General features: G+C 43.6%; 1 protein-coding gene across 7 annotated transcripts in view; it reads right to left on the reverse strand.

The window, feature by feature from the left end:
* MBNL2 (muscleblind-like splicing regulator 2) overlaps positions 1-22,418 on the reverse strand; it is a 161,756-nt gene that overhangs the window by 101,877 nt on the left and 37,461 nt on the right. For 5 of the 7 annotated variants that reach the window (XM_010831518.1, XM_010831512.1, XM_010831513.1 and 2 more), the window contains exon 2: positions 8,283-9,060. In XM_010831518.1, the coding sequence (XP_010829820.1) occupies positions 8,283-8,456 (174 nt within the window). In that variant the 5' untranslated portion in view covers positions 8,457-9,060. Of the gene's footprint in view, positions 1-8,282; positions 9,061-17,736; positions 17,928-22,418 lie in introns of all 7 variants that reach the window. The other 2 variants (XM_010831514.1, XM_010831516.1) reach the window with 1 other exon arrangement.

A 22,418-nucleotide genomic window follows, 5' to 3' on the forward strand; every position in this document is an offset into this window, starting at 1 on the left:
CCCAAGCAGTGAGTGCTGAGTCACTCATTCATATTACTTGCTGATTCCTACAGATCTTGAGTTTGTACCTTTGGTTTACTTAGAGGGAATGAATGAACGAATGAATTAGTGAATGTTTACTGACGCATCACCTGAAACCCAGGGAGGTGAATGATGTAAGCTTACATGCAGCAATGTCGTAATTCAGAACCAGTGCAGATTCTTAGACCAGGGCTTTTACCCGAGCTCTTTGCTTCCTAGTTTGTCACTGTATTAAAACACCCTAAAATAAAGACAGGGGTTTGAATGGAAGAAGGGTACTGACAAAATACTGTTTCCATCTTCAGAAAAACAGAATATGAAATATTATTTATTATGATAAATGTAGAGAAATGGTTTCCCAAGAACTCCCACACGGTCTAACAGAAGTTACCATCACTGCCCAAGGCAAAGTGAGTAAATAAACAAATGTAATTATTAAGCAATATAATTAAGGTTACAATTGGTATTTTATTTCATTAGTTTTATTTTTGGAGCAGTTTCGCCACTTTTCTCTGTGAATTATTTTTATCTATTCTTTCGTGCTTAAACACAGATCATTATAATCACAGAATGACTGTCTATCATCAGGCCTTCTCTTACTCAATATCAAAAACTGGAGTTTTTTTAAGCCTCCTCTCTTTTGCTAGCTCCGATGACGGCTAGTGGCCATCCAGGGCAGTGTGTGCAGATGGATTCTGAAACCCAGTTTGGACTCATTGAATTAGACCACAGTTATGCACTGCCTCATGTTGTCCCCCTCTACCCCTCACCAAAAGATATACTGAAATCTTAAATCCCTGTCCCTCAGACTGTGACTCGATTTGAAAACAGAGTCACTTCAGAAGTAATTAGATAAGATGAGGTCATACTGGAGGAGGGGAGTGGCCCTACCTTAATATAACTCATGTCCTTGTAAGAAGGGGAAATTTGGACACAGACTCAGAGGGAAGATGATGCAAAGAGAGACAGACAGGAAGACAGACATCTGCAGAGGAGGGCAGAGATCAGAATTACACAGTCATAGGGAATGTGTTACGAGAAACCAGAAGAGGCAAGGAAAGCTGCTCTTGTAGGAGATTCAGAAAGAACATGGTCCACAGACACTTTGATCAAACTTCCAGCCCCTAGAACTAGGAGATGATGCATTTCTGTGGTTTTAAGCCACCCAGTTGGTGGTATTTCATAATCACAGCCCCAGGAAACTAACACAGAGGTGATCTTGTCTGACTCGTCACTGTAAACTGTGTTAGGTAGCAGCCGTGTCCCAGGAAAGTGGCATCAGCCATAAAATAAATGCCGCAGGTGTGCTGCCCCTAAGTAAGACTTTTCGGCAGATGCTGCAGAGCTTCAGAATCTCATTCCCTTGCTCACTGAAGGCATCAAAGCTGATTCCGTCTGCTCTTAGACAGGAAGTAACGGTCCTCCTCTTGTCCTGGAAAACTAAAAGTATATCCACCCTGAGCAGAGAATATCTTGAGTATTAGGAAGAATTCGGCGCTTATCTTGGCTCTAGGAAAATCTGGGAAACAATCAGAAAGCATCTTTAATGGTCCTCTGGTCTTCTTGTGCCCACTTTAATGTGTCAGACTTCTCTGTGAATGAGAGACTTCCTTAACTCACAGTCCATAGATAGTTTTTAGAGGTAAACATGAAACCTTTGCAATCCTGAGATTGTTTGCCAGTAGTCTCAGGGTATGACCACTTTTCTGAGTAAAGATTCCACAGTCTTGATTACTTAGGAAAGATGCATACTTCCCACTATCAGGACAAGGAGGGGGGAAAAAAAACACTAAGTGTGCTTAGCACGATGGTGAGGATCAAACTAAGATTTTGCACCTGGGGAACAGGCATGGGGATGGAGTGGGTGAAGGCTCAGGGTGGGGTCAGGATGAAGGGTGTGGGTTTAGATATCCTGAACTGCAGCAGACAATGAACCATTCACATGAGGTGTTCAGTAGGAATTCGGAGCCTCGAAGTTGGCCAGGGAAGAGCACACACCCAGAACTGGGACTGATCAGCACAGAGGCAGGAACTGAATATTTGAGGGCAGATCCCCCTTCAGAGGGTTTCCCCAGTAGCTCAGATGATAATCTGCCTGCAATGCAGGAGACCCGGGTTCGATCCGTGGGTAGGTAAGGGCCCCTGGAGGAGGGCATGGCATTCCACACCAGAATCCTTGACTGGAGAATTCCACAGACAGAAGAGCCTGGTGGGCTACAGTCAATAGGGCCGCAAAGAGTCGGACACATCTGAGCGACTAACACTGTCATTTCCACTTCCCCTTTCAGAATGGATCACTGGACCTGACCTAGGGAGGACCAACACTGGGTCTTTTGGAGAGCATCTACCTTAGGGAGCAAGGGGAGGACGAGGTGGGATTAGAGGCAGAACAGACAGGCAGGTCAGAGCAGTGAAAGAACTAGGAGTATACTGTGGGGGGAAGAGCAGGAGAGAATTCCAAGGAGAGGCTGACCAGGCCGGCAAAAGGAAATATTTAGAGAAAAGGGTGAATGCTCATCCAGAGATCAATGCTGGATCCAAAATGCACTGATGATCATCAATAAATCCCCTTTGAAAAATTATGAGGACTCTTTGTTGGCTTATGCATTCTTTGAGTGGTCATGATTGCATTTCCGCTATGACGCCACCTTAGGTGCTGGGGCACAGAGATGAGACACAGTCTTGGCTTTAAAAAGAAGCTTACCTGCTTGTCCTGGGACACGTACTCAGAGGGGTATACTATATATGGAGGTCTGAATGGTGTCAAGTGAGGGCACAAAGGGGAAGTGGTTGATTTATAGGAGAGAGTGGAAGTCATGGTCGGGAGACCGATCTCTAATAAGAGAGAAGTCTAATCAGGGGATCCAAGAATTCTTAAAGTGCAAAGCTGTCCTGCCTTCTCACATCATATATCTGAAACCATGCACTTCAGAATCACGGGGGCACACACACACTCCAACACCTTGAATCCAAACCATTTTTGTTACTGAGACCTAGTAAGTGATGATATAATATTTGTGTGCAGATGCAAAAACAAATACAACATGTGCCTTGCATTCTCTTGCAGTTTCTTGCTTTTAAAAAATATTTAATATTCAAGGACATAAATAGGCTCATTCCTGGGGCTTCTATTTTGGAATGTTTTTTTACACTTCAATATGCTAAACTTGTTAAACATAAATATTACTAAGCTATTAGGAGTGTTAGAATTAATTACATCGATGATTATTCTGTAAGGGGAATTAGGAAGAGGGAAGAGATGACACTAGTCCTGGAGTCACACCTGGAATCAGATCTCTGCTCCACCATTTATAAGGTATAGGAGAGCAACTTGTATTTTTGAATCTGTATCCACATTTGTAATGGTTAACTGAGTAATATTTACCTTACAGAGTTGTTAGAAAGAATAGATAATTGCATGAAAAATGCCTGGCTGACAGGCTCTATAGGACTACAGTGATTTCCATTGATAATGAAATAATTACCTGAGATTATACTTCTAAATCAGGCCAAAATGAGGCATATAATTTAGAAAACACTCAAGCAATTTCTGCAAAGAATTAGCCCCTATTAAGAGTCCAGTTGTAAAGGAAATCTTACTGAATCATAAAGGAAATCAGTCCTGAATATTCATTGGAAGGACTGATGCTGAAACTGAAGCTCCAATACTTTGGCCACCTGATGCGAAGAGCTGACTCACCGGAAAAGAGCCTGATGCTGGGAAAGACTGTAGGCAGGAGGAGAAGGGTATGACAGATGATGAGATGGTTGGATGGCATCACCGACTCAATGGACATGAATTTGAGCAAGCTCTGGGAGTTGGTGATGGACAGGGAAGTCTGGCGTGCCGCAGTCCATGGGGTCGCAAAGAGTCAGACACAACTGAGCAACTGAACTGAAGAGCCCAACAGCAATTCAAAAATGTGAAGTTAAGGTTGAGGCCAGTGACATATTGTGATACCTTTGGGGAATATTTTTAAAAAATTGTCCAAAATGGCCACATATCTAACCACTTCTAATTTTTAAATTTTTCATCCATAAATCCGAAGACTACAATTTTACTTGTCATCAGCCAACTTATAGCCAGCGTCTCACAGAATGGGAGAGTAAAAACAAGTAGTTTTTGCATCACATGCAGTTTCAGAGGAAGTGTTGTGTTGTACTTCCGGAGTCAGCCTGTGTCTTCAGTTCTTGCACAGAGCTCCCTGAGTTGGAAATCGATTGGGATATGAAGAACAGGGCCACAGCACGCGGCTGCACAGGCTGTGCACTGCACAACTCCAGAGGGTGCCCATCTCACTATGATGAGAAACGGACCCCTATTGTTCAGTGCGCCCCTATGCGACCATATGCAACAGCCCTATCTGAGAGGCTTGAGTATTTTCCTGATGAACGTGCTCTACCATTAGTGAGCATTTACAGTGTATGAAGCGGCTTCCCTTGTGGCTCAGCGGGTAAAGAATCCGCCTGCAATGTGGGAGACCTGGGTTCAATCGCTGGGTTGGGAAGATCCCCTGGAGAAGGGAAAGGCTACCCACTCCAGTATTCTGGTCTGGAGAATTCCATGGACTATACAGAATCAGACATGACTGAGCGACTTTCACTTCACTTTCACAGGGTATGAGACACTGTTCTAGGCTCCAGGGATACAAGGGTGTTCTGGAATGTTCTGGCCTTCTGTAAAAGATTTAAGCAGTTCCACTGTTCATAATAACATTGTAACTTTAAAAAATCATAAATGCTTGCATGTCCAGTGGTTTCACATAAAATGCAGCGTGGTAACTGTGAATAAATTACAAATGTCACTGTGAGAACTCTGTACATTTTACAAAATCTGTTATAATAGCTTCTATATACATACACCTCTCTTAACAAAGACCTCAGCAAATCTCTTTTCCAAACACCCACAAATTTGTTTAGTATGTATTTACCGAAGTTTGGTCACATATACGAATTTAACTCATAACAAAAACAAAAGCGGAGTATCTGAGGCTCACAAATTAACTTGTACCTATATAAGCCAACACAGATTTGTTTTTCCTATTTTTATGAATAAAAGTACCCTACAGTGTTTGCAGAAGATATCTTGCAATAAATAACAACAACAAAAATGATGTCTGCCTCAAACTTGATTTTTTTTAACCTCATGACTAATTTGCATCACTGAGGTATTATTACAATAGATTAAGAGTTTGGACACATTAAGAATTGGATGCTTTAAGAGTTGGTCACGTTTTGCTTGTAAAGCCAGTCATTAAACTCAAGGTGCATACTACATGATACTTTACTAGGAAGGGAAAGACACTACTATCACTGAGTCTGGCTCGTGCTGGGCGACAGGTATGTTTTAGGCCAGTTGGTCTTTGAAGTAGCCTTATGAAGTAGGAATTATCGTAGCAATTTAAAATAGGATGACACTGAAGTCAAGGAGGTAAAATAACTTGTCTCAAATGATATAGTTAGCCCATGTCCCCGCCAGGGTTTCTTCAAGTCCCGGCCTGTCCTGACTTCAAAACCCTTGCCCTTCTTTCTACCCTAGGCTGGTTCTACTGCTGCAGAGCTACCTTTTTTTAATACATGAAATAAAATTAAATTAGCTCCATTATGATCACCATTATCATCTGTCATTTTAGCCTGTATTTTTGAGTGTCTCTTTTATTTACCAGTTCCTGCTGTAAGGACTCGTACTCCTTACAGCCGCCTTTCAAGGTGAACAGGCCAGCGTGGTGCTGGGCACTGTAAATTTTAGCCTATGTCCCTGGTGAATTTTCTCATTTTACTGATGAGACAACAAAGCTAAGAAGTGATAAATGACCCACGGAAGGCTGGGAAGTCATTGGGCAGGTAGGCTCGGGTCTGTCTTACTCCTGGGCCTGTGGGCTTTTTCCATATTGTTTACAGTTTGACAGTGTCACAAAACTATGATATTGCACTCAAATTAAATAACCTAGAAATTTACTATTCTGAAAGGAAACTAATAACTTGAGGCAATATACAACTCTGCTTCCACACTTGGAAACGGTTTTACTAGACACTTCTGAAAATGATCTTCAAGGTCTCTTTCTAAAGAGTACTCAACGTTCTCACAGCTTGGTTTACATTTTATTCTAAACATAACTGTTCTCGATTCTTTCTCATGGGTGGGAATTCTCAAACAATTGTGATCTTGGTGAATCTCCAGTACAATATTGATATATAAGAATCTGGGAGTTGTGCTGTTGACAGTCAAAAAATACTGAGCCTTAATAGGTTGGGCATACTTCCCTAACTAGTTAAAAGAATTAAAAGTTTTAAGAAATTACTAAAACCTCAGTTTAATAGTAAATATCCAACCAAAAAAGGGTTGGCTTGATAAAACAAAGGGCTTGGGGATGACCTGGAAAATGAATTCCTCATTTCTGACCTGATTCCATATCTTAAAGTTCTTACATTCTAGTTTTTAATCTACACTGTTTTTTACAGTGAAGGCTGTCATTTGTGATAATCACAGAAGTGAATACACACTTTACTTACTTTTTTAACTACAAGCAAAATACATACTAATATAAAAATGTGCTCATGCTGTTACAGTCTATATGAATTGTGATTTATCACCCATCTAGTCAATTCTATGTAGACAAAATGAGTTATAATTTTAAAGTCTAAACTAATAAGCTTTGAGAGATAAAAAAGGGAGAAAAGAGGGGTAGTTATTGATGTAAACTATGTACGTAATTTTTTCAAATTTAATCTTTATTCTATTGAGCTATAAATATGTTCTGCTTTTAGTATAGACAAATTTTCCCATTAAAATATGATTTGAAGTCTTATATTTCAATTTTCATCTGTAAGTCAAATAATACATAGTTTTTTGGTTTTTTTTACTTAAAGAAGAAATTTTCTCAAGAAACATACCCAGTGCCTTCAATACCCCAAAATAGGCTAAGGTCACTATCGTAAACTCACAGCACTATGATTTCCCAAATTGTATATTAAGAGCATGGATCAATTTTTTGTTGTTTGGTAAGCTTATTTATATGAAGTTTTTCAGAGATGTAAAATTGAAGCTCTATTTTCTTTTTTTAGCTATGTGTCTTACATGTATCATTGAAAACAATATTGCAATTATGTTAGGACTATCCTAGACAGTCAGGGATTGATAGGATCCATAATTTTAGGGAATAAATCCACCTCAAAGAATTATGGGTTAAGTCACCCCCATTTTCTTCAATGAGATCTTTCACGATAATTCTCCCATTTCTTCAAGTCTAATCTCCACCCAACTTGGTATACAACTCAGGTGCCACAGCCTCCAAAAACCCTTCTGAAACAATCAGCTGGAAGCCAGCGCTCCCTTCTATGAATCTGCTTTCTATCACAGAAGTCTGCTTTCTATCCTTCTCTTAGGGCACGTGCCCCTTTCTGTCTTGGTCTTCCCTAGTGGCTCAGATGTTAAAGAATCTGCCTGCAATGCGGGAGACCCGAGTTTGATCCCTGGGTTGGGCAGCTCCCCTGGAGGAGGGCATGGCAACCCACTCCAGTATTCTTGCCTGGAGAATCCCCATGGACAAAGGAGCCTGGAGGGCTACAGTCCATGGGGTCGCAAAGAGTTGTACACAACTGAGCGACAAAACACACACCCTTTCTGTCTTGAATTATAGCCGTTTGCTGTATTTTCCCTACCAGACAGTGGGCTCATCAAGGATACCAACTTGAAGCACATTCATTTCTTCTCTGATGTGCTATATGTTAACTTACACATGGTAGGTTCTCAGGGAGCGCTGAGTGTGTATTTAATAACTCCTGTTAGCCATGGCAAATTTCCAAAGAGAGCGAAAAACCTCTTAAGAAGTATTTTAGGAAGCCCTTGGTCAAGAAAGCAAGCCACAAGAGGAGAAATTCTTCAAGAGGTGAATCAGAGTAACTGGCACGTAAAAGTGACACATTCAATTTCTTCACCTTTATATAACCTCCAGAAGACCAAACGTTAATAAAATATTTATCTTCAGTTGTCACAAGCCAGACTTTGATTTAAAACTCTTGAGTACATGAATGTCATGCCAGACCAAAAATACACCATCATGTATTTTTAATTTAAACATGGATCTGTAAAAAATTTATATGTGCCTGACATGAAAAAAATCTGAGTGCAAATCTCCCAATAATCACCACAAATAAGAAAAACAGGATTGAAAATCGATCGTTAGAAGTACAATGAAAAGCATTCCGTTTGACAGTCCAATGTGGCATTGATGTGACTACCTAAAAATGCATTCTCTTACCTTTAGGGAATCAAAGCAGGCAATTACTCTTCCATTTTCAACCTGGCAGCTTTTGGGGGGGTGGGCGAATTTGCATTCCTCATCAGAGCGGGAGCAGGTTCCTCTCTGGAACTGTCTGCAAACCTCTAATGTCAGCCATTTTGTGTCTCTGACGGGGGCAACATTCAAAGCCATGATGAGAAAATAACTGGGATCCTGTTCCTCCCTGCTAAATGGTGAAATCAATCCAAGTTCCAATGATTCCAAAACTATTGTTGTGAAAAATCCCACATGTAAGTCTGAAGGTAAGTGATAAATTGCTTAATGAAGTCCAATCCAGGATACAGAGCGCGGAGAAAATTTATCGGCAGGCAGTCACTCATCAATCAATATGCCCCACTCGAAGACTGCGGGCCGCAATAAAAGCATGCTCAGTGTCATCTCTGACTGCAAACGTCCGAGTCTCCTGATCGTTTCGCAGACACAACTGTTTTTAATAAAGTGACCTCAATATCATGGCACTCCTTGGGAGAATATTTAGTCCTGACACTCACAGCTATTGACGACGCTGGAAAATAAGCCACTGAGATGTTCAGATCTTAGGAGGATTTCTTTCTCCTTCCACCGTTTAAAATTCTGAAATCAAGCAATTGGCAAAGTCAGACAGTTGAGGTATCTTCATCCACTCGTAAGGTCAGGGTAATGTATATTTGACAGAAAAACAAGATCTGAACAAAAAGCTCCCGGAGTGTGGTTTCCAGCAAAAGTGACTTCACACAGGCACTTTTAAATCTTGAAGCTGCAAAACATAAATAAGTGGTGAATCAACTATCCTATACTATAAAACATTTCTCAATTAAAAAATAAAATCAACTTACACCCCAACTCAATGGACTCAACACTTGAACAAACTATTTAGCTCTTATCTCGAATTTGCAAAAGTGCAGTTTAGAGCTTTGAGCTTTGAATATAGTAAGAGAAGTTATGCATTAAAAGAAAGAGAAGAATACGAAACTGCAACTGTATTGCAGAAATGATCCAGGCAGCAGTCCAAAAGTTAGGGATGACTCAAACAGATGAGTGTGGCAGACACAATAATTAGGCATTCTGAGACAATTCAATCTAATGTGCTTAATCGCCAAAACAGTGTATTAGAACCGTGGCTTCCAATTAATTTCACATTTAGGCCATTGATTTTATTGTTGAAAATGCTATAAACAATTATTTGGGATGTGTCTCTTCTATTTAATAAGGATATATTGTCATTCAGGATGAAATGTGCACTCCTCACCCTATACGTCCTTTCTAGTTCACAGAGGTTTGAGCTTAGAGAGGGAGAGGTAGACCCCTCCTGATATTATTCTCAGATCTCTCATACTTTCTCTCTACTTTTAATAGTTGGTTGATGGTAATGTTGCTTTCTTTCCCATTTGTAGTTTTCATTTCCGCTTCCCTAGCACCTTAGATCAGGGCTATTAGGTCCTCAAAAAGTATTTATCGAGCAATTTAGCTGATGGCAGACTCACTCACTAAGTGAATGAACGCAAGTTCATTTTACTTTAGTGCAGTTTAGTTTTTAACAGAGTCACAACTTAAAAATGTTTGGTTCTGCAGAATCCTGGAGTTGAGATCTACAACAAAAATATGACTGATCAATTCAGATTTCTAAAATCAGCCCATTTAGTTTCTTTTAATATCTCAAGGATTATGAAATTATGAAAACATTAAAAAACTTAACATTGAGTGCAGCATGAATGAAAGACTAAATAACAGAAGTTGGTCATTTTCATATATTGAGTATGCCACAGGCTACCTTAGTTGTTTCCTTAGCCTTGATGTTCTTTTAAAAAATTTATAACTGAAAACTTAATGGAGGCTGGAAGTAGGTTATTTAAAATCATCACGTACCAAATAAGTTCAGAGAGCAATAATCCTTGAGTGGTTCACAAGTGTTCACTGAAAAAGTAGGTCTGACCGCCAGTTAGGTTTAGTTAACTCCAGGTAAACCAAGCTGAACAAGGCTTACCTGCAATAGGGCTTTTTTCAGCCTTGAATGCGTCTCTGATGGGGGGAGGGCCTGCAATGGCATCTGCCAAGCTTATCTAATTGTGGATCGTTTATTAATATTTAGTGGGACATCTCCTGGGACGCGAGGAACGCTTCTTCATCACAACCCTTCTCTTCCTTGTCAGTAGAAGTGTTTGAATGAGCTGTAACTGTATGTGCACTGAAGGACATCGGCAACCGGGGAAGCTGTGACACATTCCTAACTTCCAACTGTGAAATATTTGAGGGGCCTGACAGGCTCCTGCTTGTCTGTTTGGCAGCACTGTGTTCCCAGAAGCTAACATTCAACCATCTAAACTTCAAGAGTTTAAGAAGAGGAGTTTAATAACCAAGCTGACTCTAGGTCAGGTTTCACCGACCAGCCTGGACCTGCACTCTTAACTCAACCCCCACCTCTAACCCCCATGAGAACAAAGGATGAGTGAGGAAACATGTCTGCCGGTGTGTTCAGTGGAGATGAGGCTCCAATAATGTTGGAGACACAGTGAGAGGCTGGACACGTGGAGTTTATACTTGCAAAATTTTACAGCGTCCCTGAGTCCTAAGGACCTGGGTTTACTGGGGGTCATAGAACAACACAGATGCAGGAGATGGGTTCTCATCCTCAAAGCCGTACAGTCTTGGCCAACCCTTCACATGTAGGAAAAGAAATCGGCAAATATGGATTCAAGCACCAATGAATTATTACTCAAGTATTCCTGAAAACCACACCGGAACAATGCTCTTAATCCAGTCCAGTGAATGGGGTATGCTTTTGCTCATACTTTTAGATACGAAGACAGTTCCCTGCTCCCACCCCCCCACCCCGGGAGAACCAGAGTGCCATTTCTACTTCTGTGAAAATCCAATCGGAATTTAGATCATCAGACTCTATCAAGATGAACTTGCTTTTAAAAGCAGAGGAGCCAAGTTTCTGACAGCCAGTCCAGTGTAAGTCAAAGATGTTCCAGAAAGTGCATCAGATTGCAGCTAAATATACTGCTATCCTAACTGTTGGTGAATCTGCTCTTTCTCCCAGCTTGTTCTGTTTCAATCCTAAGAGTTCCAGAACTACTATTATCAAAGATACCGCCTCCCTCAGGCCATCACAACCTCCCTCTTCAAGAATGGATACAACTAGCAGCTCTGGACGGAGAAGGCAATGGCATCCCACTCCAGTACTCTTGCCTGGAAAATCCCATGAATGGAAGAGCCTGGTGGGCTGCAGTCCATGGGGTTGCCTAGAGTCAGACACAACTGAGTGACTTCACTTTCACTTTTTACTTTCATGCATTAGAGAAGGAAATGGCAACCCACTCCAGTGTTCTTCCCTGGAGAATCCCAGGGATGGGGAAGCTTGGTGGGCTGCCGTCTATGGGGTCGCACAGATTCGGACACGACTGAATCGACTTAGCAGCAGCAGCTCTGGGAATAAGGAACTGAGAGCAGATTTAAATCAGGTCAGGGGAGCCCACCGAAGGAGATGGGCAATGATGGGTGAGGATGAATAACATGGTAACCAAGGAACAAGACTAAACTATACTAACACACAGCAAATTACATACCAAGCCTACCAGACTGGAGGCTCCAGCGAGGCAGGGTTACTTGTTAGGGCTTTGCTCTTCAATACCCGAAGCCACTGGCTACAGATGGCTACGGAACACTTGAGATGTGGCTAGAGCCACTGAGGAACTAAATTTAAATTCTTTATTTCTTCTTAATGTAAATTTAACTTAAAAACTGATCCTCAGTATACTTATTGGAAAACTTTTCAGTATGCTCGGATCAACTATGAATCTACTTTTCAGTTGTAAATTTCACGGAATCTAAATACAGGTCAAGTATTAATCTTTCCAACAAAAATCCAGCATCCTAATTGAGATGTGCTCTAAGTATAAAATTGCCCATGGGATTTCCCAGGCAAGAATACTGGAATGGGTTGCCATTTCTTCCTCCAGGGGATTTTCCCCACCCAGGGACTGAATCTGGAGCTCCTGCATTGCAGGCAGATTCTTTACTGCTGAGCCACCTAGAAAGCCCAGGTATAAAATACACACCAATTTCAAGTATGGTGTGTATTTTTAGTATGAGAAAAAAAGAACATGAAAAATCTCAATATTGTTTCATATTTACTACATGGTGAATTGATAATATTATTAACAAATTGGATTAAATATTATTATTAAAATTAAACTCACTAGCCTCCTTTGGAGAAGGCAATGGCAACCCACTCCAGTACTCTTGCCTGGAAAATCCCATGGACAGAGGAGCCTGGTAGGCTGCAGTCCATGGGGTCGAGAAGAGTCGGACACGACTGAGCTACTTCGCTTTCACTTTTCACTTTCATGCACTGGAGAAGGAAATGGCAACCTACTCCAGTATTCTTGCCTGGAGAATCCCAGGGACAGCGGAGCCTGGTGGGCTGCCGTCTGTGGGGTCGCACAGAGTTGGACACGACTGAAGCGATGTAGTAGTAGTAGTAGCTTCCTTTTAACTCCTCTCCAAAAAAATTCAGAATTATATATGTAGTTTGCATTACTGTTCAACTGATGCCGTAAGGGCTTTTGCATTTCTTCTATTAGCCACAGAACTTTCTGGAATGGTGAAAAGAACCCTGGCCTAAGAGCCAGCTTCTAGTCCTTATATTGCCAAGGCTCCTTCATCTGACCTTGGGTAGGTCAATTTTCTCTGTGACCCAGTTTCTTCCTCTGTAAAATGCTGGTAGTTTCTACTTACTTTATATGGTTGCTGTCATGAAGGACTGATTACAAAAGAAACATAGAGACACTCTGTGAACAGTAAAGTGCTGACCCAATGCAAGGTGATGAAAGGAGAAGCTGCTCTATCAATATTTATTGAAGAAATGCACTCCCAAGCTTCCTCTCTGCAGTGGTTCTCTATCAATGACCTGAGTCTTGCCGGCGGTGGATCTGCTCCAGGTGTAGCTTCTGAGAGCAAGACGGTGCCGTGGAGATCACAGAACTGCCTGCAGGGGGCGCTCGTCCGGGGCCGCGTATCCAGAGCGCCCCTCGTTTCTCAGGTCGCCTTCAGTCTGCAGCCGGAGGGAACCCCCAGAGACGGTTCCCCCAAGCACAGATCCCACGGTGTCACTACAAAGGCCTGGGCGTGCTGTCTTCCTCCAGCTGCTGCTAACCCAGAACTGAATGAGACACTTTCACGGCCCAGCAGTCACCCTGGGTGCTGCAGTGACAGGGAACCTAGGTGGCTTGAGGGCTTGGTGAGAGTACAGCTCTGGACTGAGCTCCCAACGCCCTGGGTGAGGGGGAAATTGGGGGGAGGGGGTGGCATCTTCCAGTTCATCTGCCTAGAGGGGCCCCTGTTAAAATGTGTCTGTGTGGAAAAGACGCGCATGGGTGCTCAGTCACTTCAGTCCTGTCTCTCTGTGACCCCATGGACTGTAGCCCTCCAGGCTCCACTGTCCATGGGATTCTCCAGGCAAGAATATGGAGTGGGTTGCCATGCCCTTCTCCAGGGGATCTTCCTGACCCAGGGATCAAACCCAGGTCTCCTGCATTAACATCTGAGACAACAGACCACTATTTTCACATCCCCAGAGTTCAGTTCAGTGCCTGATATATAGAACACGCTCAACGAATCTTTGTCAAATAAACTCCTGGTCTTCCTCCTGGTCCATTTGCACTTTAATATGGACCAAAGTTGGGCTCTCCTGGTGGCTAACAGTAAGGAATCTGCCCTCAATGCAGGACACCTGGGTTTGATCCCTGGGTCTGGAAGACCACCTGGAGAAGGGCATGGCAACCCACTCCAGGATTCTTGCCTGGAGAATTCCATGGACTGAGAAGCCTGGTGGGCTATAGTCCATGCGGTCACAAAGAGTCGGACACGACTGAGTGACTAACACATGGACCAAAGTCTAACCTAAAGGAATAAGGCTCTGAATAGAGAATGCCAGTATTATTCTGTAGGAAAATTCTAGCAAGTCCCACGGGCTTACCCTGCTGCTGCCAAGTAAGATGAGGGTGAAGGTGAAAAGATGCCCCAGGGATAAATTATTTGAGCTTCAAAACCCTGAATCCTCAGCCCAGCGGTTTTCAAAGTGTAGTACATGGGCCAGCAGTCCCAGCAGCCTCTGGGAACTTGCTAGAAATGCAGATCCTTGGGTCTCAGCCCAGAGGTCCTGAATCAGAAGTCCTGGGTGTGGGGCCCAGTAATCTGTGTTTTAACCAGCCTTCCAGGACTAACTCTGAGGCACTCTCAAGTTGGAGCACCACTGGGGCAAGCATTTCTTGCCATCCTCCTGGGTGCCTGGCATCCTCTGGGCTCTGAGGGAACCCGGATGTCTGCCCTGAGTTGATGGCCAGGTCCTGGGGTCACTGATTCCAACACCAACAATTGCAGGAGGGCTGGCTGAGGGCTTCTCCCAGCGGCTGTGTTTCTGATCAGTCAAACAAAAAACTAGATGACACAGAAAACACCTGGGAGATCTGCCCCAGATAAGATGTGCTTCTAAGAGAATTTGAAAAATAGACTGTCTCATAGCTTGCGGGTTTTGTTCAGGATGAAGCAGGCCTTTGGTGGGGATAAACCGAGCTTTGTTTCCAGGACCCCTGTCTGAGAGAGGGCCGTCTTAGGGCGCCAGCGGTCCTTGGCGACCAACAGCTGGGTCCCAAGTCCATAAGGCCAGAGCTCTTTACAGAGGAGCCACCTTCTCTAGACAGCACCAGATGTGACGAACATGGAGCATCACTGCTCGACTCATCTTCAAAGAAAGGCAAGACTGAAGTTCAAGGATACCGAAAGGAGGTTCTGTAGTATTTCCTGAAATGCCAGTGGACTCGCTGTGCAATGGCACCAAAGAATCCCAAGCTTTTTTTAGGGTCTTCACTTACATGACACTTCATTTTTCAAAACATATTGAAAACTCCTGTAGGTGTTAGATTTTTCAGAAAGCTGTGACTTTTGACTGTAGGCAAGAATTCGCTGCTCACGTTGGCTTGTTATAGCCGCTCTGTGATGTCATGATGTTATGGGGAGAGTTTAGGTTCTTTCCTCTCTGACCCTGGTGAACTCCCCACAGGCCACATCCCTCAGACAAGCCCAGTCTGAGAACCCCAGATGTCCTTGGCTCACCCACACTTTGTAGCCAGTTTGTACGTTTCTGAAGGGAAACATATTCATCACGTCCGATCTTGAGCCTGAGATTGATCAAAATGTAAGACCGCCTTAAGGAAAATAGTTGTGTGGCATACAACCCCTCCAGCCGGCTCTTGGTCATCTAAGGTATTTCAGCTGTCTGCCAGACAACGGCCTCCCAGGGAGCTGATTAAAGGATCCTTGCAAAACAAACCGATTTCTGAGTCAGACAGTCAAGGACTCATTATCCATTAAGTAATTTATGGGATGCCTTTAATTTCATTTTGCATAAATCTAATTACAATAAAGAAACCATGTCTCCCAGAGTTTTCTAAATTTTAATGTGGAGAAAATCTTGAGGATTTCCTATTTTTAATCTTTAAATTCTTAAAATACATCATTTAAAAGAATGATTTTTTTTTTCCTTCCTGTGAGTGGCTTAAAATCTGAACATCCCCACCTCTATTTCTGGAGCTTAATTTAAAATAGCTCTCCACGTGTGCGCTCCCTTGGTCCTTGACTCGGCGCATCCTGAGTGGGAGATGAAGATGCCTGGGCTGGAGAGGGACCCAGGGCAGCACCATCCGAGGCACTGGGCTAAGAGCCACTTGACCTCCAGGAGTGGTGTAATCCCGCCCTAATCACAGCCCCTGAGAAGAGGTCCCTTCCCACAGGAACCACAGAGGATCAATAAAAATACAGAAACCATTGTGGTCCCAACTGCCAAAGCCATAGAGAACCTCACTGACTTTTCCAAGAAAGACAGTGAAGGCAGCAGCCAAAGTGATTGTCCCTAAAAAGATTTTTGTTTCCAGACACCTTTAAGATTTTTAAAAAATATATTGGAAATGTAAATGAAATCGTGCTTTGAAACTCTGGCACGGATTATGGGTAAGAACCAGTCAAATCCTAAGGGGAAGCAACTCTGACTATTCCCTGGAGGGACTGATGCTGAAGCTGAAGCTCTAATATTTTGGCCACCTGCTGTGAAGAGCGGACTCACTGGAAAAGACCCTGACACTGGGAAAGATTGAAGGCAGGAGGAGAAGGGGACGACAGAGGATGAGATGGTTGTAGAGCATCACTGACTCAGTGGACATAAAGCTGAGCAAACTCCAGGAGACAGTGAAGGACAGGGCAGCCTGGCGTGCTGCAATCCATGAAGTCACAGTCGGGGACGACTTAATGACTGAACACACACGTGGGTAAGAATGAAATTTGCTACCCTGGATTCCAGTCAGTTGCTCCTCTGCTTCTCTGAATAGCTGTGAAATGTCACCTAAGCTCTCTGAGCTTTGGTTTCCTTGTTTGGAATCATGAGGATTGAAAACACTGGCCAAAAATGTTCATTTGAGTTTTTCCATTAACATCAAATGAACTCTTTGGCCAACCCATATGTAAGCCATAAATGGATGTACTGTAACCAAAATATAATTAGCAGTATATATGTGGCTTCCCAGGTGCTCAGCAGTAAACCATAAATGGATGTACTGCAACCAAAGTATAATTACTAGTATATTTTAACGACTCTCTGTTTGGTGTCTAACTCTTATCAGTGCTAGATAAGATATCAACTTGCCTTACATCTGTGTTCCTACATACACACACACTGGTGGAAATGACTCCTATTCACTGTTACACATTTTTGCAAAGCAAATGAACTGTAGCTTAAAGAAAGTAGAGCCTCTTTCCATGAAGGTGGTACAAAGTATGAAGTCCTTCAGAGAATGTTAGACAACCCTTTGATGGATGGTCTTCAAAAACTACCTCCAAACCCTCGTTGATTCTAAGGAGGGAAAGAACCCGGGCTACCAGTGATGTCTTCATTTCATATGATACTTGTTCTTTTGAACATACTTTCAAATCCACTTCTATAGGGGAAATTAAACACTGGGGCACTCAAGGTCACGGAGTAAGTCAGATAAGCCAACGTTTCATGATAACAGAAATAAAAGGAGAAATTCCCCCACGAAAACGTTTCCTCTTGGACCTGGTATCTTACAGTACAAGTGAAAACTTCATAAAATCCAGAGCTCCTTTTCCTGCATAAACATTTCCAGCCCATTTTCATTGTCATTTCCAGGAATGGACAGAGAGAAAAAATCCCCTCTTCAGTTAGAAGATGAGAGATTTCTAAATATACTCCTGAAACTACAGCTAGATAGAACAGATTCAACACATACTTGTATTCAAATTACGTTTTTTTTTGCTATGCCTGTGTGTTCTATCTAAACATTTATAATTCAGTTAGGAGCTACTCTTATTAGAATAAAAGCAATTGTATTAGATACCAGTTAAGACTGACAGCACTTACCGGTTTCCTGGAAGTCCAGGACCCAGTGGGTGCAGTCAGTTTAATTATCAAGCCATCTAGGCCTGAAAGCCAGGGAACCCTTTGTCAGAACTTCCATTTCCTGCCTCTGGTGGCCAGGACTGCTTTTCGCTTGACCCTTTTCCTTTTCTCTCTCTTTCTGTAATCACCAGCCGAATGCCTTGTTCATATGCCTGTACATGTACAAAGGCCAATTACCCCTTTGAACAAAATTTTTGTAACATAACTTTTATTACCAACAGATGAAAATCATACATAATCTAGCCAACATACACACATTTAAGAAAAATCAATATATTGTCATAACTGAAATACAACTAAATATCAAAGGAAGTAGAGACGATTCTTGAAAGTCCCTTGGACTGCAAGATCAAACCAGTCAATCCTAAAGGAAATCAACTGAACATTCATTGGGAAGAGTGTTGCTGAAGCTGAAGCTCCAGTACTTTGGCCACCTGATTCGAGGAACTAACTCATTGGAAAAGACTCTGATGCTGGGAAAGATTGAAGGCAAAAGGAGAAGGGGGCCACGGAGGATGAGATGGTTAGATAGCATCGCTGACTCAATGGACACGAATTTGAGCAGACTCCAGGAGACAATGGAGGACAGAGGAGCCTGGCATGCCACAACCCACAGAGTCTCAAAGAGTTGGACACAACTTAGCGACTGAACAACAACAAAGCTATTTATAAAATAAATGTGTGTTTTAGAATGTCCAAGCTTAGGCAAAAGTATATCAGAAGACAGAATGAAGTGCTGGATATCCACAACTTATCTTGTGTGATGGGCACACAAATGCAAACTGACGTAGGTGTGACAGGTGATGTGGCCAAACAATTCCTGTTAAAGCTCCTAACAAGTTAAAGAACAATCTTGCCTCAATTTACATAGTTGCATTCTCGAAAAATTCAGTTCTATCGGCTGTCCAAAAAATACAAAATCAATTAGAAAAAAACACTCGTGCAAATACGTGAAACAGAGTTTTAAGATCTTGACCCAGATTACACAGAATAGCATTTTTACTTATGTGAATGTCCAGCTGTACACTCAGCACTCACTACACACAGACTAGTTTTTCACTCCCAGAGAGTCATATCCATTGCAAGATGTCAAAATCCATTACTTCCACACATTACATTCCAGAGATGTTGCTTGGTCATTAGGACGATGAGGGGAAAATGCTCCTTTAAATTTCCAAGGTTCTCTACAGGGGGCAGTGCTATCTCCACTGTTGACAGTGCTGAGTAAGTCTGAGTAAGTAGACTCTGTTATAAAGTATCAGGATCATTAGTAAGGTAGATATTGGGGAGCGCTTGAGATCTAGACAAGTCCCCAGCTGGAGGATCACTTAGGATGCATTAGAATTAGAAGAGCTCACAGGTGGTGAAGTTGGTTGGTGATTCTGGCAAGGGTCCAGGAGAAAAGGAACACTTCAGGCCCAAACTTATACCAATGGGAAAGAATCTGCCTGCTGATACAGGAGACACAGGAAAATCCCTGGGTCAGGAAGATGCCCTGCAGGAGGCAATGCCTACCCACTGCAGTATTCTTACCTGGAGAATTCCATGGACAGAGGAGCCTGCGGGATTAGGAGTGAGCAATGCAGTGAAGGGAACTGTCAAAGAGGACTTCAAAATGCGGTCCTGTGTGAGCGGGAGGACAGTGATGCTCTGCCCAGGAGGAAGGAGGTTGGAGAGAGGAGGCAAATTGGAAACTGGGGCATAGAGGTCGTGGTCATGGGTATATAGTTGGAATTACTATTCATAGAAATGATAGCTACCACCACAGAACAGCTAAAATGAGAGAGAAAAGAGAAATACTTATAATAATATTTACATCTGTGTGTATAATCTAGGAGGGGCTTCCCAGGTGGCGCTAGTGGTAAAGAACCCACGTGCCAATGCAGGAAATGTAAGAGACACAGGTTCAATCCCTGGGTCAGGAAGATCCCCTGGAGAAGGAAATGGCAACCCACTCCAGTGTTCTTGCCTGGAGAACCCCATAGGTCGCAAAGAGTCGGACATGACTGAACCGACTTAGCACACGCATATACGTAGGAGAGAAAAAAGAAAGATTTGGACAGGGTCAAAGACACTTTGTTCAGTTATTTAGAGATGACAGAAAGAAGAGGAGCAGGTGGAACCAGAGGAAAAGAGTAATATGAGACAAAGGGTTTTCTGAAGAGTGTTACATCCAGGTGATGGGAGAGACATGCAGAGTTTCAGGGTGGACTGAGCAGTCAAAAATGATCAGTGCCCCGAGATCAAGGGTATGTGGACAACTGGTGGTGGCAGATGTCACCACTGCCTCTGCAGATGGCAGTTTAGCACAGGGGGAGGAGGGTGCTGGGGAACAAGGTGCTCAGTGTCTGGGGCTCCCCAGAATACCTGGGGCTGCAAGAATATCATGGAGCAGCCAGGAGAATTCTGAACTCTGGTGCTCAGCAGGCAGATGGCCCTTGATCACCGGTGGGCTTCTAGGGAAGCGACCTTTGTGAATCTGAGATCTGCTCACAGCATCGTAAAGCCACCCTCTGTGGAGCCCCAGGAGCGAGGCAAGAACCTGCTTCTCCATCACTCTCCCCCATTTCCTTAGTCTTCTGAGTGGAAGGAGAAGAAACGCACGGGAGCATGGGAAAATGGCAGGATGGGGTTTGGGCTAGAAGAGGCACCCAAAGGAGGAGGAGCGACTTGGGCACTGGCCAGGGTGGGGTGGAAGGCTCTGAGACTGGGGCAAATAGAAGAGGGGAGCAAGGGCAGCAGACTGGTCTCCGGCTGGAAGGCAGGCAGATGGAGTAGAGTAGTTCTTACTCTGGCCTTTATATCTCAGTCCGGGAAGAGATATGGTACAGGCTGAGACCAGCTGAGGTGGGGCTTGAGATGTCCCCCAAGGGTAGAGAGATAAAGCCACAGGTGTCAAACAGCCCAGGAAGCACCACTTCAGTGCAACAGCGTGAACTTGTTCTGAAATACACGATTTCTCCACCTGCCCTCAGCAACCTGAGAGCAGGAGCTGCCAAGTTCCTGATGTGATAATGCATCAGTCCTACCCCCTCACTCCAGCTCACCCTGCTTTATTCCCTTCCAAAGTCCTGTTCCTTGTCTGACACTCAACATATTTACTTACCTATCTGCTCAAGCTCTCCCTCAAGCACAATGTGATGTCTCTGAGGGCAGGGTCTGTCTGTATCCCTGCCATCTAGGGCAACATCAAAACTTCAGGACAGGGCAAGTACACAATAAATATTTGCTGAATAAGTGAAAGGCTGAATAGACAAATAAGTAAAAAGAACATACTATGCAGCTCACAGTTTGTATCGCCTGTATGGTTTGCTTTGTTCCCTCTTCATGATGTGATTTGAAACATCCCTCAGCCACTGTTGTTCTTGCTGTTAGTTCTCTGGGACTCTGATTTCTTAGCTTTAAAAACGAGAGGGTGCAACAATTTCTAAAGCCACTTCTGCCCTTAATGTTCTGTGATTGCACGGTCATTGGCAAGGCTGATTTAAGGAGAAATGTATTTTTAGGACCTCTTCTGGAAATCTTATCAGCCCGGCTGGGTTTGGCCTAGATTTGTTACCAGGCCATTTGAGCCCAGGGATCTAACAGGAGCAAGGGCGTGTGTGTGTTGGTGGGGCTGGGGAGGGGAGAAGAGAGGGAAAGGGGAGGGGTCTTTGGGGAGCTCTTGTGTTCCTGCACCAGAGTTCAGATTCAAGGAGGCTCTGTGCAGGCTCTGTACTCAGCACCCAGGAAGGAGCAGGTATTAAACACTGCAGTCCCAGGTGGCAGAAAGCACACAGATCTAGGTCTCAGGCCCCCAGGGGTTTAGTTCTTCTTCTTCATGCTCTCTCTCCCACCAGAACAGCACGTAGAGCGCTACCATGCACCAGGAACTCAGCAACACTCCCAGTCCTGTCTTCATGCTGTGCTGGTGGGAGCTGCTCTGCTCTCAGACCTCAAGGAGGGGTCTGGAACTTTCTGAATGGAAGCACTACTGGTTCCTGAAGGTTCTCAGCAAAATAAATAAATAAAGATTGCTAAAAGTGGAAGTGAATTTATTGCTTGGTAAGACTGGGCTCCAAGAGACCCTGGTATTTCCAGCAAGTGAAGGCCCAGTTTTTGAGCCACATGGTGCTTCCCAGATGGTGCTTGTGGTAAAGAACTTGCCCAAAAATGAAGGAGAGGCATAAGGGACACAGGTTCGATCCTTGGGTAGGGAAGACCCCCTGGAGGAGGGCATGGCTACCCACTCCAGTATTCTTGCCTGGAGAATCCCATGGACAGAGGAGCCTAGCAGGTTACAGTCCATGGAGTCGCAAAGAGTTGGACACGACTGATGCAACTTAGCACGCACGCAGAGACCATCAACACAGGATACCCTGGGGTTAAACGTATCTCTGAAGGCAAACTAGAGACAGTAGATTTTCCTCTGCCCTGGTCCCCTTAAGTAACGGCCATTGCTAGGTACCCATTCTTCTTGATTTTTGCAAGCCGGTGTTGAATCCATCCCAGGGAGGTTCTGCTGGGAAGATCCTTCCAGCCCACCAACTTCTTTTCACTTCCAATCACATCCCACTAACTTCAGGGAATACAATCACAGAACCAGACACGGGGGGTGTCTGGATTGGATGTTCCCAGGGTTCAGAAGGCCCCAGAAGGATGCA

Source organism: Bison bison, unplaced genomic scaffold, assembly GCF_000754665.1.
Source record: "Bison bison bison isolate TAMUID 2011002044 unplaced genomic scaffold, Bison_UMD1.0 scf7180017864527, whole genome shotgun sequence".
Taxonomy (NCBI): Eukaryota; Metazoa; Chordata; class Mammalia; order Artiodactyla; family Bovidae; genus Bison; species Bison bison.